The sequence below is a fragment of the Erpetoichthys calabaricus genome, chromosome 16 (assembly GCF_900747795.2).
Source record: "Erpetoichthys calabaricus chromosome 16, fErpCal1.3, whole genome shotgun sequence".
NCBI classification, from domain to species: Eukaryota; Metazoa; Chordata; class Cladistia; order Polypteriformes; family Polypteridae; genus Erpetoichthys; species Erpetoichthys calabaricus.
The window spans coordinates 23,255,183-23,272,326 of NC_041409.2; the positions used below are offsets into that span (position 1 = coordinate 23,255,183).

General features: G+C 34.9%; 1 protein-coding gene across 3 annotated transcripts in view; it reads left to right on the top strand.

Moving 5' to 3' along the window:
• setd3 (SET domain containing 3, actin histidine methyltransferase) overlaps positions 1–17,144 on the top strand; it is a 101,107-nt gene that overhangs the window by 14,116 nt on the left and 69,847 nt on the right. For 2 of the 3 annotated variants that reach the window (XM_028821516.2, XM_028821517.2), the window contains exons 2-5: positions 9,621–9,730; positions 11,029–11,121; positions 13,126–13,274; positions 16,436–16,508. In XM_028821516.2, coding sequence (XP_028677349.1) covers positions 9,628–9,730; positions 11,029–11,121; positions 13,126–13,274; positions 16,436–16,508 — 418 coding nt within the window. In that variant the 5' untranslated portion in view covers positions 9,621–9,627. The remainder of the gene's footprint in view (positions 1–9,620; positions 9,731–11,028; positions 11,122–13,125; positions 13,275–16,435; positions 16,509–17,144) is intronic. The other variant, XM_028821518.2, reaches the window with a different exon arrangement.

The window sequence follows — 17,144 nt, forward strand, 5'->3', positions numbered from 1 at the left end:
CAATCCATAAACATCCAGAAAATCTGTTTCTCTTGTCATTTTGACACAGTTACATATACGTTTAAGGTGATTTGTATTTTATAAATGGCTCATAAATCATAAGAATTTAGAAACATTTGTTCTTGAGTATGGGCATTGTACAAATTGTAGAAACTTTAAGGAAAAAATAGTACATTCACCTTTTTAGGCTCAATTAATGCACATTTTTAGAAATTAGTCTTTTTTGTCTTATTGGTGTTTTTACTTATTTTATATTTTTAATTTTTTTTTGCTTATTTTTTTCTTATACTTTCCTCCTGATAATAGCAACATGTTGAAACAATGTTTAACTGAAGTGAGTGTTTATCTGATAAAGTCAGTACACTAGGATTTTATTCTTTTGCTAAGTCATGGCCTAATGATAGCATAAGATCTATGGTAGGGAGCCCTCCTCATTTACTGTTGCAATAGACACTGGTTTTCACTCCCTCCACTTTCTCAATACTGAAGTTAAGTAAAACTATTAGTAACTGATTGTTTGTGGGCTGCTGGTTAAGGAAAAAGAAGAATGTGGAATTGTAACAGGAAAGTTATCTAAATAAAGGCAGTTTGTTAAGAGGATATACAAACAGACTTGTGTAACTAGAAGATATGAAACCAGTAAGTCTGTTGAGAACTTAAATCCATACTAGTATTTTTCTTAGAAAAATGTAATGGAGTGCAGTAAGATTGTAATCCTTCCACCACCATGCTTGACTGATGGTATGATTTTTCTTGTAGTGATACACTGTTTTTGGTTTTCTGCAAATGTCACATTGTGCTTAACATGATTAACAACCAGGCAATTCCACTTTGGGCCTGTGTGAGTAGAGGAAACTGTTCCCAACATCTTGGGGTTTGCTCAGATGAAATGCTATAAATCTAAGCTCTGTTGCCAGGTTCTTTGTGAAAAAAGGAGCTTTCTCCTGGCTATGCTTTTGTAAGAGCCCCATTTCTTTAGTTTGTTCAGATGTTGGAGTCATGCAATGTAACATTTGACTTGTTAACATAGATCTCTATCCGTATGGATGTGTTCTTTGCACTTTCTTGGTACATTATATTGTCTAATTATTGGATTATTCGGCTTTGGAGATAATTAAATGCCATAGATGTTCTCAATTTATAAATATTTGCCACTGCAGAATAATACATAACAAATTGTTTGGAAATAACCTTAAAGCTATTCTTAGACTGATGAGTAGCAGCACTGTATGCAGAAAGAGTAAACCGCTGTGCTTGTCTGAGATCATGGCACGTATATTTTCACCTTGTCGTGGTTTTACACAAACCTGAAGAGTCCTGACTGTTTCTCCTTTGATACTGAAGTCGTAGCACTTCATTCACTTACTTATTGAACTTAATTAACATCACTTGTCTGTTACACAGTTATCTTTATTTATATTGAAGCCTTTTTACACATGGCTTTTGAATATTGGTTTTTGTTGTTAAATAAGTAATATTAGAAATGTAACCATGGAAAGAAATTTAAATTTATTTTATTATTAGATGATTTATTATTTATAATTATTATTAGGAGTAGATTATTGGGAGTTACTTCTTGATATGTAATAGACATTGAAACATGCAATGTGTTTGTCTTCATATGACTGATATACTGTATACAGTTTATTATAATGTTTAACGATCTTTAGGAGAAATTCTACAAACAAATATTAGGACAGCCTCCAAATAAATGACCTAACAAAAATACACTTAGACTTGGAAAAACACATTAAAAGATACACAAAACTGAAAGTTCTGGTGATCCGCTCAGCAGAGCTAAGTGAATAGAGGACCGGTTATCTACACTGTGCTTCAAATGAGGTCTCACTACTTCTGTGTAGTTTGCTGATTATTGAAAGAGTGCAAAACTGTTTTCTGTGGGTGACAGAGATAGCGTTGCCCTACATAATCTTCACAGTTGGCTCTGTTGACTGTGAGAAGAGCTTTGGCAAGTCTAAGACTCTTCCTCACAGATAAGAGAGAGAAACTCAGTGAGCTAAACACCGAGCATCTCTTCAATGGGGATGCACATCAGAAATTGAAATAAATCAAATTAACTGAGCTCAAAGTTTAAACAAATTACACTGATTAAGGGCATTAGAATATATGGAATGTGCAACATTTTGCGGAATTCAGATGTGTTAAAGGTAGTAACTTCACTTTTATTCTTTATTATTTTATATTTATCTATATGAAAATAAATATGAAAATTTTCAGTTATGCCTTAAGCTTTTATTTATTTATAAGCTTGTGCCCCGAATTTGTCATCATTATGTTTAGGTAAAATAAGGTACAATTTGTGGTAGTGTGCCATTTCAATAAAAGTAAAGCAAAGAGCCATTTCACTACTGTTTCACTGTTTAATTATAGTTGTATCTACTTGATTGCAGTGAAAAAAATGGTAAAAACTCAAAAATCCAAATTAAGGAAATAAAACAGGGAAAACTGAAAATCAGAAATAAACCATAATTTGTGAAAAAATAAAACAGATTTCATAGGGCCCTAGAGTTGTACAATACGTAAAGGATGTCACTACCCACGCAGCCTCTTTAAGTAAAAAGAGTCTACTCTGCTCTTTCTTATATTGTTCCTCTGTGTTACAAGACCAGTCTAGCCTGTTATTGATATGAACCTCCAAGTACTTGTAGGAGTGGACCACATCCACTCTTTGAATAGTAAGCAGACATAAAGGCTCTTTGATGTGGCAGAAGTTAAGTTACAGACACTTTTTCTGCACTTTTTTCTCCTAATTCCTATACTCTGCCTAACCCCCTCTATTAATACACCCTGTTAGATCCGAGTCATCTGATAATTTCTGCAAATGACATAACTGGGTTTTTCGTATATTTTTCGAGGTGTATATTGTGAAGAGAAAATGACTTAAGTGTTACTCATACCCACTTCAGAGACACAGTCCTTTAGCCTCAACAACTGCATTCTGTCAAACTGATAGCTCATTATCCAGGACACCATAGGCTCATCCATCTGCATATGCCTGAGCTTACCCCTTAACAGGGGTGGCTAGATTGTATTAAAGGCACTAGAGAAATCAAAAAACATAATCCTCACAGTGCTACTAGTTTTGTCCAGGAGCAGGTAGCTGATTTCATTTTCCACTCCAATCTTTGTTCGATAGGCAAACTGCAGTGGGTCCAAGAGGTCTAATATACAGTAGTTTAGGACTAGCCTCTCAAAGGTCTTCATGATAGTAACTCTTTCAGGGAGGATGTCGACTTTTGTCAACAGGAGGGGCTGACGGTGGTAATCGGCTATAAACGATGGCAAAACCCACCATTATATTTTAGTTGGACTCTCTTTGCTAAAAGGTAAGCTAGCTTTACTGGTTTGACCGAGATTCCCTGCGCTGACATGAGTAGCGAGGCACAAACAATAGCAAAAATGACCTCGACATCTGGTGAGAGATCGAAGTGAATGCGTAAAGCAAAAATATTCTGTGGACGACGTTCTGCATATTAATCGTTGAATTGGACTCTGACTTGTTCGACTCTGATTTTGATGGAAAATGAATGTGAGGTACCAGCATCAGCTGATGACTGAGCTGAACAAGTTTGTGAAGCTGATGCACATACGGCAATGTTCACCTGGGAGGAGCACCATTTACAATGACAAGAAATACAAACCAGATTGTGATACACCGAGACCGCCACTGGCGCCCCCACCCCTGCAAACCCCTGCTGCGCATTCCTGGCGGCCACAGCGCACAGTGACAGATGCTTTATGTTAAGTTCTGTGTGAAACTATTGCTTTATGTTTTTTGGAAAAAATATTCAGCCTTCAAAGAGTTAAACATAAGTGCCACTGGTTTGTAATCATTACGTGAAAATCTGCCTCCATCATTAAAACTGGAATAATACAGGAGGTTTTCCACAGTGGTGGCACTTTCTGGAGCCTCAGTGACAGACTGAACAGGTAGCAGAGGATACCTCAGAGTTGGCCAGCATAAGACGCAAGATCTAGAGGACTAACTTTAAGTTCCAGGGCTTTTCCTATGTGTAGCCTTATCACTTGTCTCGTCACTTGGTAGTCAGTTATGGAAAGCCCATTCTGATGGTCAGGGATGGACTCGTCACACGCCATACTAGTTGAAGTAGTAGGAGTTGTTGATGCAGTAAGAATATTGTGTAAGGGACTGGTCATTGAAAGAAGGGTAGTAGTTAAAGATGGAAAGTCTATAAAGCAGATTGGGTCAGGGTGTTAGTCTTGATAACATTCTCTTCTAGCACATTGCACTGGATTGCTCGAGTCCAGTAGTTATGCCCAAACGACTCATGTTATTCTGGATAAGTTTTTGGTTTTACCTCTATAAGCTTCCTTACCTTTGCTACACTTTTTTTTTTATCCAACATTCTCTGTACAGTTTTTGTTTTAAAGCGTCTTTTTCATCAGATTTTAATGCTATCTTCTTTTTATTTAGGAAATTTTTTTTTAGCTCCTTAGTAATTCATGGTTTCTTGTTTTGGAGAGGACAGTAGAGTGGACGTAGAAGTTCATATGCAGTAGTCTGTGATGCAGTGACTGAGTCCCTCATAACGTCTCCATATGACTCACACATTTCCCAGTCTGTCCTTTGGAAACAGTTGTTCAGAGCTATTTCATCCTCTAGGCTCCAATTCCTCACTGTCCTGGTGGCTAGTAACAGTATGTTGGAATAAGATGATTCAGATTGTATTCAGACATGCCCAAACCTTTTATTGTAAAGACATTGTTAACATTTGAATAGAGCAGGTCGAGCTTGTTGTTTCCTCCAGTTGAACATGACACATACTGGTGGAAGTTAACCATGTGACTTTGGATGGAACAACGATTGAAGCCTCCACATATTATAACTGCAGGGTCAGAGTGATTTATCATTAGTGTGTTGGTAACAGAGTTATTCATTTCTGTCGCAGAGTCCTTATTTACAGAGGGAGGAATGTAAACATTAATAAGTATGATTTAACTTATTCCCCTGGATAAATAACAGACTAATTATGGCAGACACAATTTAAGTATTTGGATTACAAAGTTTAGTTTTAACTGTACTATGCTTTCTTTTACACCATTCCTTATTCACATAGATATCCAGAATATCACCTTTTTCAGACCACACTGGGTCTTTGTCTGCATGAATAAGATTAAATCCATCTAGCATTAAAATAGTGTTAATTAATATTAATACTAATAAATTGTGTTTATATAGTGCCTTTCCCATGCTCAAGTTAGACCTGGTTTTAGTCACCTCTTCATAATACACAAAGTACTACAGTACCTGTAAGCACCATGGCCCAGCGTCAGAGAAGACAGTTCATCAGTGTTTGATTGCTTACAAAAAACATTTCCTATTACAATAGAGAACAGACTAATTATGAATCCTTTCTGCTTGCTTTTATTCTTGCTATAACTTTTCATCCTCTACATCCTTGGAAAAACAACTGCTGCAGTAGAGTGAAACGGAGATGCTTTGGCAATCAAGATCACAGTACTTGCAGATGATTCCAGGAAAATCTAATGCACCCCACTTTTAATTTGTTGGTGTCCCTTACATTTCAAGGTTTTGCAAATATAAAGTAGATTTCAAATCCTCTTTGCTCTCCCTTTTGACTTCTCCCGAATTCACACTTTGTCCAGAAGATAGTTTAGAAAAGCCAGATCCCGCATTTGCGATGGCCGCAGCAGATCATCATTAAATTCAAAATATATTTATGTAATTTTCTAGTGGCCTCTATCAGTGACTGCCCAGAAACCAGATCAAATCTAATCCTAAAACTAATTAAAAGTATTAAAATAATGTATGTTCAAAACAGAGAATAACAGAGTGCACAGAGCATCTATAAAAGGATGCTGCCTGTACCATACTCTTTCCATTTCTTAATGGCTAATTTAACTGGGATATTTAGTAACTTGGATATATTCTTTTATTCATCCCTAGCTTGTGCTTTTCAATCACCTTTTCATGTAGTTGTTTGCAGTATTCTTTTGTCTTCATTGTCAATGTCAATTTATTTATATAGCACATTTAAAACAACATAGTAATGCTGTGGCCAAAGTGCTTTACAATAATAGAATAAAAGAAAAACTAAACAAATTAACATAAAACATAAATAGAAATAAAATATATGAACATAAAATAAAATAATAAATAGAAGTAATGTTATATACATAAAAAATAGAAGTAATGTTATGTAATCACAAAGCGGAAACCATCAGTATTACTGAAGGTCACGGAATGCAAGTGAATAGAATTGAGTCTTTAGTCTTGTTTTAAACAGTTCAATTGTAGACGACTCCTTTTATATGATGAGGTAAAGAGTTCCACAGGCGAGGCGCAGCAGCTGCAAAAGCTCTGTCCCCTTTGGTTTTACACTTGGTACGAGGGACAACCAGAGACAGCTGACCACAAGATCTAAGCACTCTAGATGGCTGATGTAAAACACACAGTTCAGATAAATAGGCAGGAGCAAGCCCATGTAAAGATTTAAACACTAGCAGCAAGATTTTAAAATCAATTCGAAAACTGACAGGCAGGCAGTGTAAAGAAGCTAAAATAGGAGAAACAGAGTCAAACTTTCTTGCCCCAACCAGAAAGCAAGTGGCAGCATTTTGGACCAACTGTAACCTGTTTATCAGGGATTTGTTAATCCCAGAATACAACGTGTTGCAGTAATCAAGGCGAGAAACAATAAACGCATGAGTAGCTATCTCAAGATCCCTAGAAGATAAAAAAGGCTTTATCTTACCTAATAGACGAAGTTGGAAAAAGCAACTCTTGACTAAAGAATTTACTTGTTTCTCAAAAGAGAGGTTACAATCAAAGGTAACACCAAGATTGCGGACTTGAGGTTTGGAAAAGACAGAGAGAGAGCCGAAGTCCAAGACCAATTTGGGCTTTAGCTGATGGACCCACAATAAGCACCTCCGTTTTATTTTGATTTAGATCAAGAAAATTATTAGCCATCCAGGATCTTAGTTCAGACAGACCGTTGTGAAGTTGAGTTGTTGTAGAATTGCAGACAGGAATATAAACCTGAGGATCATCAACCTCAGTATCATTGTGTAGGTTAGGCCACTGACTTACCACAAATTGAACCTTCCAGATAAAGCGGCATTCATAGTACAATCAATCGTTTGAAACCGCCTGAACACAGACAGGTGATCCCCTTTTAAGTAATTCTGTGATTTCTAAAACCAGTTGGCTCACCAGCAATGATTTAGGAGTGTCTCAAATGTAAAGCACAAAATAACTGATAAGCTATTTATATTACTTTGCAGAGATCTTTTTACACTTTAATATTAAAGTCTTTTTCTGTTGATCAGTCTGGGGAAAAAAAAACAAATTAAATCCACTGTGATTCCCTGTTGGGTAGTCGTAAAATAGGAAAACTTTCACAAGGGTGAATACATTTTATAGGCACTCTAAGTAAGCACAGAAATGGACACCTGTTTGTAAGAAGAGCACAGGCAAAATGACAGAAACGCACTGTAAAAGAAGACAGTCTTTTTCTAAGGAAGAGCTTGTTCTTCTTTTAGAAGACAAGAATATTGTTTAGTAAGGCACACAGCAGCCTTTCCAGGAGGTAGAAAAAGCACAAGTGCAATGAGATAGCGACCAAAGAGTTCCCAGCACATCACAAACTAACTTTAATCTTTTTTCAGACATGATCTGGATAACCCAGAGGCAATTTGTTTTATATAATGTTATATGTTTTATGCAATTCTTAAATGAAATTATTAAATAAAGCCGGTTGTTTTATTAAAAATAATCCTATACTCCTTTGCAAATATATAATGAATAACTGAAGTAGAATGAAATTAAACAAAGTCTTGTAATTTGAAATAGACCAACAAAGCTAAATGATTATGTGAAACTGCACCAGTTTGGTAAACACCCTGTTTTCTAAGATCAAGAATTTTGACATTTACACCCCCATTCCTCCTTCCTCATCCTCATTTGGCAACATTGAACACACAACATAACAGATTGGCACAGCTGAGGCGAAAATCTTATGCCACTAAGGCAAGAAAACAGAATTACATTTTCCATGTAACCATATAGTGTACCACCATGCTGTTGGTTTGTTGATGTGCTGTTGTTCACCCGCAATTTGAGTATTACTTATACACCTATGTACGTGTTAATAGGTATAAACAAAGGGTATACCCTTTATCACATATTAGCCATTTCATGTCTTCTGAGACACTGCTGAATTAGCTCAGAGAAAGGCATCATAAGTAGGCTACAGTGTCTGTAAATAGTCCTTAATGATTGCAAATCAATTGTACATTCAATGCAGAGAACTTTTGGGCAGGAGTAACTCGTCTCCAAGTGGTTAGTAGTATCAGTGTTTCGGCTACAACCAAGTTATTTGACTTAAATGATTTGTTAATGCTGGATCTGTGAATTGGTGGTCTAAGACTCAGAAGTTAACTAGTTTTATTTTCAGTAGGTTTTCTTTATTGCAGCTGTTCTATCTCCCATCAAGAATACCTACCTTGACTCCTTGTCCTTTGTTTGTTTGTTCTTCCTTCTATCCTTAACCAATTCCAATTCAGAAAATGTCTCTGTTAAATAAAGCTAGCTACAGCTACAACGTAGATTCTATAGTACTTTAAAAGAATGATCCCCTCCAAAAATTTATATTTTTAATATATTTTACTTTGTAGTTGATAAAATATTTTAACCTCATGGTTTTTATGCAGAAGAGAATGTAAAACGATTTAAAAACATCTATGGAAAAAACAAAACAATCTTATGTTGCTCATTTTGCATAATTAATGTGTCAGTTATTTAGTCATATGCTCAAAATGTGCAGTTTTTTTATATTGTTAAATATATACATTCATAAAAATTGATGCACATAATAAACATGAAATGCAATCTGATAATGCTATGATTCTGAATTGAAGAAGGAACTTTTTATCACTAAATTACTGGTAGAGGTGGATCTTCCTGATGTATCCTTTTGAAAATTTGAAGAGCTTTGTAAATGTATTATTTTATTAATATAGTTTTCATTATAAAAATTGCTCTGTCTGGCAACCACTGCCTGTTGCTAAAGGTGGTGCAAAATGTAACCAATTTCAGAAGCACTTGGTAATTAACATGGGTTTTGAAGCACATGTTACAAAGGATTTAAAGTGTTACTTTAGTTACGATGGGTTTTGGTAAAGACTCGTAAAATAATAATGATCTTAAGATGAAGTTTACAATGTTGTTAATGTTGCAGTGCTCTTAGGAAAGCTCAAGAAGGAACAATATAGAAGACTGAGAAGTTAAAGACATAAATATTATGAATGTCACTTTTATTGTTGCATTAAATAAATTTATATCAGAAAAGTAAATTAAAAGTACAGGGAAGCAGTCTAAACTGGATTAACTGCCTTTAAGAAGGCTAAATATTTGGAAGGTCAAACCATAATGCCATTATTCTTTTCTGTTGTATAATTTGTAATCTTGTACATAAGATGTTTTAAAATGATAAGCAATTATGACTGACAATGAATTGCCCTTAATTTGCATATTTTCAAAACTCTTCAGTGACCACATTCGGCAGGCTTTGTTTACAGGTACAATGTTTATTTTGATCTAAAATTTATTTTAGCAGAAACATGGGGAAGAAAAGCAGAGTGAAAACACAGAAATCTGGTAGTGGGTCCACCTCAGCAGGCTCCCCCAAAGAGATGCTGAATCTAATCTCTGAGCTTCTACAAAGTAAGATTTAGTTAATATACTTCTACATTTTATTTTAATACACAGTTGTTCTGTTTTGTGCATAATTAACAACATTAAAAACAATTTTGGTATGTTTTTAATGTATCTGTAATTATCTGTTTGTTTTTAGAGCTGCTGATGGATGAATTTGTAGATCCCAAATAAAATTGTTCTGTTTTGACAGCTTTAAAAATTAGTCTAACAGTATGTTTTAGAGTAATTTTTTTTTTAATTTATGTGTAGTAAATGTCTGGAATTGACTACATAACAATAAGTTTTTTTACTTTTTTTTCTACTTCTTGTTACTTTCATTCTATATTCTTTTTTCTTCTTTAGGTTCTGTTGTATAGTTTAAATGTTGTAAATCTTCATTTAGCTTGTGTCAAAATGTTACATTTCAGGGCAGTAAATGTTAACAGAATTACCATATAAATTTTCCTTTCAAAAGTAGCTTTCATGTACTCATAGAGGATTTAGTCTATTCAAAGATACAAACATTTTAAAAAGGTTCAAATTATCCATGTATGGATGAAGGAAGTTCATATTATGCTTGTTATTTTTGTTCATTTGAGTATTCTGAATTGTCTGTGGCTGTTGGTGGATGTGTTTGTCTGCCTGAAGCTTCAATGCCTTAATGGTCAGTGGAGTTATTTATTTATTTTTTATAAGACAGTACTAGAGTAAAATGTAAATTATGACTGGACTCCCAATGTTGCTTCTATGTAAACTGTACAATGCACCTATTGTTTCCTTGAAGTCTGAGGAAGATGCTACCTGCAGATAACTTAATCCCTTGATCTATTATGTACATCACCTGATAATCACCTCTTTTGAATGTGAATCTTTCTGCTTCTCTGATTCTGCTTATTTTTGCTGAATGTTCCTGCCAGTTTCAGTATTACAACTGTTATATCTGTCTCCTTGAAGAAGGAGAAAATTGAAAGCTAAACTTGGCAACACATTGTGGGTAGCTGAGAGAATTACATTTAAGAGAAAAATTAGGAAGCACAGTTTGGAACAGTGGGGTAAAAAAAGTGTAATCGGTATGTGTCTGAAATTGGCTACAAACTCATCCTTTGAGAAATTAATAGCTATGACTGGTTGTCTATTGACTATACAAATAAATCAGTTATACTTTAGACAACTACAGTATTTTTTTCTTGCAGGAGAATTGCAATTTTAAATTTGTTATATTATATGTATTGATGTATTGTGCTTGTCTTTTATTTTTTTGACTATATTAAAGACAACCAAATAATTTGTCTTATTTTTATTTCCTTTATCCATCCTCTTTGCAGAATGCAGTAGTCCCAGCCCATCCCCAGGAAAGGAATGGGAAGAGTATGTGCAGATTCGTTCACTAGTTGAGAAAATTCGTAAAAAGCAAAAAGGTATTGCATAATAATTATAGTTATAACACTCTATAATATTGTTTTAAATTAGTGTTTAAATGTTGCTCTTCTGAATTTATCATGCTATATTTTTAGAAGTATGATTTAGAAAATGTTTCATAGGTATGATAAGGAAATAAAAATGTATGTATGTATGTATGTGTGTGTGTGTGTATATATATATATTACAGTAATCCCTCGCTATATCGCGCTTCACTCCATCGCGGATTTTATATGTAAGCATATTTAAATATATATCGCGGATTTTTTGCTGGTTCGCGGATTTCTGCGGACAATGGGTCTTTTAATTTCTGGTACATGCTTCCTCAGTTGGTTTGCCCAGTTGATTTCATACAAGGGACGCTATTGGCAGATGGCTGAGAAGCTACCCAACGTACTTTTCTCTCTCTCTCTCTCTCTCTCTCTCTTGCGCTGACTTTCTCTGATCCTGACATAGGGGGATTGAGGAGGGGGGCTGTTCGCACACCTAGACGATACGGACGCTCGTCTAAAAATGCTGAAAGATTATCTTCACGGTTGCTACCTTCTGTGCAGCTGCTTCCTGAAGCGACATGCTGCATGGTGCTTCGCATACTTAAAAGCTCGAAGGGCACGTATTGATTTTCGATTGTTTGTTTTTCTCTGTCTCTCTCTCTCTCTCTCTCTCTCTCTCTCTCTGCTCCTGATGGAGGGGGTGTGAGTTGCCGCCTTCAACAGCTTTGTGCCGCGGTGCTTCGCATACTTAAAAGTCAAAAAGCCCCATTGATTTGTTTGCTTTTCTCTATCTTTCTGACATCTGCTCCTGACAAGCACTCCTTTGAAGAGGAAGATATGTTTGCATTCTTTTAATTGTGAGACGGAACTGTCATCTCTGTCTTGTCATGGAGCAGTTTAAACTTTTGAAAAGAGACAAATGTATGTTTGCAGTGTTTGAATAACGTGCCTGTCTCTCTACAACCTCATGTGTTTCTGCGCAAATCTGTGACCCAAGCATGACAATATAAAAATAACCATATAAACATATGGTTTGTACTTCGCGGATTTTCTTATTTCGCGGGTGGCTCTGGAACGCAACCCCCGCGATGGAGGAGGGATTACTGTATAGTGGCTGGGGGGGAAGACGACCAGGGACACCCTGAATGCTTGCGGGTGTGCAGCCGGTACTTCCGCCACACTGAGGAGTGCTGGCGGAAGATTATCGGGGGGCACCTGGACCACGTCCAGGTGATTATAAAAGGGGCTGCCTCCCTCCGTTCGATGGCTTGACTCAGGAGGGGAGAAGAACGGAGCTTCGGGAAGAGAGGAAAGGAGGCAGCCTGAAGAAAGGCATTGTGTGAGAGGCCTGAACTTTGGGGGAGTTTTGGGGGTTGTGTGTTCACTTTATTGTAAATATTTGTAAATAAAGTGTGTGTTGGGTGATTCAAATGATGTCCGCCTGTCTGTGTCCAGGCCACCTACCACTATATATATATATATATATATATATATATATATATATATATATATATATATAAACAAATACCTTTATTTTCAGTCGTCCAAGTTATTTTTACATAGGGGAGTTCTGTATCTGTAAGCTTGCAGTCAAGCTAATTTTACAACTAGAGCACAATTTTTGTTTTTAATTATCTGTCTTATTAAAACATATTCTGAAGTTACAAAAGATAATAATAGAAATGTCAGTCTGAAATTCTAACTATTTTTAGTCTACAGGGGTTGTGGTTTCTGGCCTCTCTAATTTTTTTCCTTGAGTATTGCCTCTTACTCTAAAACCAAATTTGCTGAACAAATTGTAGAAATATGTAGAAAAGTGCAAACAGCTGTAATTTTTAAAATTATTTCCCATTCTATGTAGTTATTCTTGTCTCAGTATTAAGCTGGAAATAATTGTATAAAATTTTAAATGCATCAGTGTTATATTGATAGTAATTGTACACAGGTTTCAATCAAGATACATTTGTACATATTATACATATATTTTTTCTCACCTTCATGTTTTTGCAGGGTTTTCTGTTACATTCAAAGGTTCAAGGGAGGATTTCTTTCCTGAATTGCTAGCTTGGGCTTTGGAAAATGGAGCTTCAACTGATGGATTTGAAATTTCTTATTTTCCTGAAGAAGGGTTTGGCTTGAAAGCAACCAAGCCTATCAAGGTTGGCCTACTTAACATTTTACATGTATATTGTGGAGACTGATGACACTCAAATATAGAGCTTATTAATAATTTTATTTACAAAGTAATTTGTGCACATTTTGTATTATTTTAAACTGTAATATTTTCCCTGGTATATTTTCATTCATGCTCATTTTAGTGATGCTCAAACAAATAAAATACCGATCCAAACTTTTAGCTTAAAGGCAAAAGTAAGTATTATTCCCCAATAATATCCAAAAATAAGAAGGCCAGCAAAACAATTGTGTATATTCATGATGTACTTATCTGGTTAACGTTATATTACAAAGATGTACACAAAACCTCTAAATAATCAACTTCAAATCTTGAAACTTGGTGGTAAATTCTGTATTTGATGCAGTAGACTTTAGCCGTTTAACAGACAGAGCTTTAGCAAAGAGAAGATGAATGGGATGTAACATATAAGATAACATTTTTAAGGCTTTATTTTTTAGTTTGGAAGAATGTAGTAAATTATAAATTTTTTTTTTTTTTTTTTTTTTTGGAATAAAGAGACATGGCTATGCCATGTTAAGATAGAGGAGGTCAAAATTTAAAATTTGTTCAGTAACAGGCACGTACAAAAGAGTTACTGCTTCCTGTAATACTCCAACTTTCTTTAAATGCTGCTTATTAGAAATTAAATTCAGTAGTCAATCATGAAAGGACTGATACCCACTTCTGTCATCTATCTCTTTAAAGAACACACGTAATCCAGTTTTAAGATTGTGAGGAGCCCATCCTTCCAGACTGGGAAACAAGGAGATGGTTATTCCTAGAAAAAAATCTCCAAGAAAGCCCACATAGAAACAGACAACGTGTAAACTGAAAACAGGCAATTCCTGGGCAGATATTTAAACCCAAAACTGTGGAGCTGTAAGGTAGAAGTACAAAGTATTGGAATATTTGTGTTAAAAGCAAAACTGACTCTAGATGTTCTAATATATAATTACAGCCCTGGGAGATTACAAGCTCTTCTTATCTGTTAACTGTCTAAGGAAAATGGTACAAGTTCAGGTGCACTTTAAATAAAAAATTTTATGAATGGTTTTATTACCTTTTATTGTGAGTTATATCAAGGTAAAGAGTCTAGAGTCATTGAAGCTGTAAAGACTGTATGTCTTTGGAAGATAAAGTGGCCATCATAAAGCAGTGTGGAACTTTTGCTAGTTTAATAGACAGATAAAAAGTATGTGAAAACTTCTTTCTTTCAGCGTTTTTTTTTTTTTTTTTTTTTTCTCTTCACATTTTGATTCTCATCTTATTTTTATACACAGTGATTTGTGAGGCGACTATATTTGCTGAATCACTTACTCTGTCTTGGTAAAACTTTTCACATGATAGCATGGAATGTTTCCTCACATTAGAGTAGAATAGGCAGAATGTGTACCCTCAAATGCTGTAGCTTTCTGTGCTCAATTTTGGTTATTAGAGACAATGACCCTTTATGATGGAATATTATTGATGAAATCATTGAGGGTGACATCTGTACCAGATATAAGATAAAATTTCTTTTTGTGAATGTGTAAGTATTTCATTTAGACATTGTCTTTTATTTCAAAATGTTTTTTTAATTTTAGTCATGCTGTATCAGATGTGTTTTTATTAATAACTTTACTGAAATTTCAGTAATTTGCCATCGAGTTTTTGTGTTATTTAGTTCTTTATAATAAGATTACATTAAACAGCTGTGGTGTTTAGTTTTAGGATCTTAAGAGCAGAAGGACCAGCTGAAACTGAAAGTGAGAGCTTGTTTGCTGTTTGGTGTTGTATTTTATTTAATCGTGACAAAAAAAAAAACCCTAATGTCTAACTGTGTGTTTAGTCTGTTAAAAAAAAAATCTGAAAGGAAGACGCAGTAAAAAAAAAAAAAAGCACAGCCAAAAGCCAGGGCAGCTTTAAAAAGCCCCAAGCAGTCCAACTACCACACAGATGTCCTATTTCACACTGCATTACAAGAATATCTTAATCACACTTTTGTACCAGTTTATGTAAATATAGTTTTCATTTGTTCGTGTAGACATACGGTATTGCACATTTACCTGCAGTTTGTCTAATCCCATTGGGATTAATAAAGTATCTATCTATCTATCTATCTTGTAATCGAGAAACAGTAGCATTTGTGCTTTGTCATTTTTTAAACATTAACTGATTTCATATTTGGTGAATTGGAACTTAGTGTGACAAAGCCTTGTGCTTTGTTCTTTGTAGTTCTCCATCAGTTATTAGTTTCTAAAATAATTACCTTATAGTACCCATAAACGAAAGGTGTAAATTATGACTAAAAAGAATTAATATATCAAAAGCAGTATAATGCAGTTGGTTTTTTTGTGGTTCATATAGTAACCAGTGGCATGCACAGCTCAGCTGACAGACAGAATTTCACTGTGCAGGTAATCCATGTCAATAACAGGCTAATCGGCCATGTTTGAATTTAGCACAGCAGTAGATATGGTGGCTTTGGTTCCAATGATCCATGCTCACATGTGTCTTCTTCTGTCTAAAAGAGGAAAATTCCTCACCAGTAACACAGATTTAGAATAATGCTTCTTTCAAAAAGAGATAAAACGTGAAATTCCTTAACAGAAAATGCTTTGTATTATTACTGTCAATAACTGAACATTCATAATAGCACAACTGCTATTATGACACATAGTCATTCCATGCATGGCCTCCACTCTTTTTATTGCCAGCTGTTACAGTAGCCCTAGCCAGTTAGCACCAGAGCTAGGACTAATAGCTCCACAGAAAAGGATATTAGCCTCGGTATACATGCACATTTATTACTGTGTGTGTGTGTGTGTGTGTGTGTGTGTATATATGTATATATAATATGTATGTGTATATGTATATATGTGTATATATGTATATATGGTGACTTTAAATACTGAGTTATTGAACTTCTGTAGTGTGTATCAGAATTATTTTCTTTTGCTTCATGTACTGTAGTGCATTCGAACAATGACTCCTAGGTTGTCAGCCCTGAGTGAGAATGAAGGAGAATGTGTTTTTATCTTTAAAACTTCCCTTTTTTAATATCATAAAGGATACACATAATTTTCCACAATGAAATTTCTTTTTCTTGTTATAGATGTTTCTAAATATCTTTAAGATGTAGTGATTATACTTTTAATGTTTTAGGCAGAAGAACTCTTTCTTTGGGTTCCCAGGAAAATGTTGATGACAGTTGAATCAGCAAAAAATTCTGTACTAGGTGAGAAAGCTGCATTTTTCTTTGATTTTTAAAATTTTACCTTTTTTGCATTTGAAAAAGTCACTGAGCATTTGAATTTAGAACATGGTGGAATACTAAAGAGTGCGCAATTATATTTTGTTTTTCACAGACTTGCATGAACTCTTTAATTGTGTATGTATTTGTGTAATCAAACTACTAAAACATAAATATAAATAAATATAAAATATATCCAGTACATGTCATGAAAGAAATTTTATTTTGATAACAAATGGAGTAGCTCGTTTAATCTCCAGTGTAGATAAGCCAAACACCAACTTCATTTAAAACTTGCTTTGGTATGTACTTGTTTCGACTGTTATTAGCACGGGGGAGTGTGCGGTTTCCCACTATATCCCCCCAGTCCTATACTGTATGCATGGTTATGTATGCAGGTGAGGTTCCCCGCATGCCCCTGAACTGGTTAGAAAATGGGTGGATGCTTGGATGGACATTTGTAGATGTGTGCATTCTAATGTGAGACTAAATTTAAAACCTCCGTTCCTTTATCAAGACTGGGAATGACATTGTATTAAAATGCAGTTATTTCAATATTTCATCCGCTGTTAGAAATTTGTGACACGACAAGTTAAACTATTATTTTATTATTATTGTTAA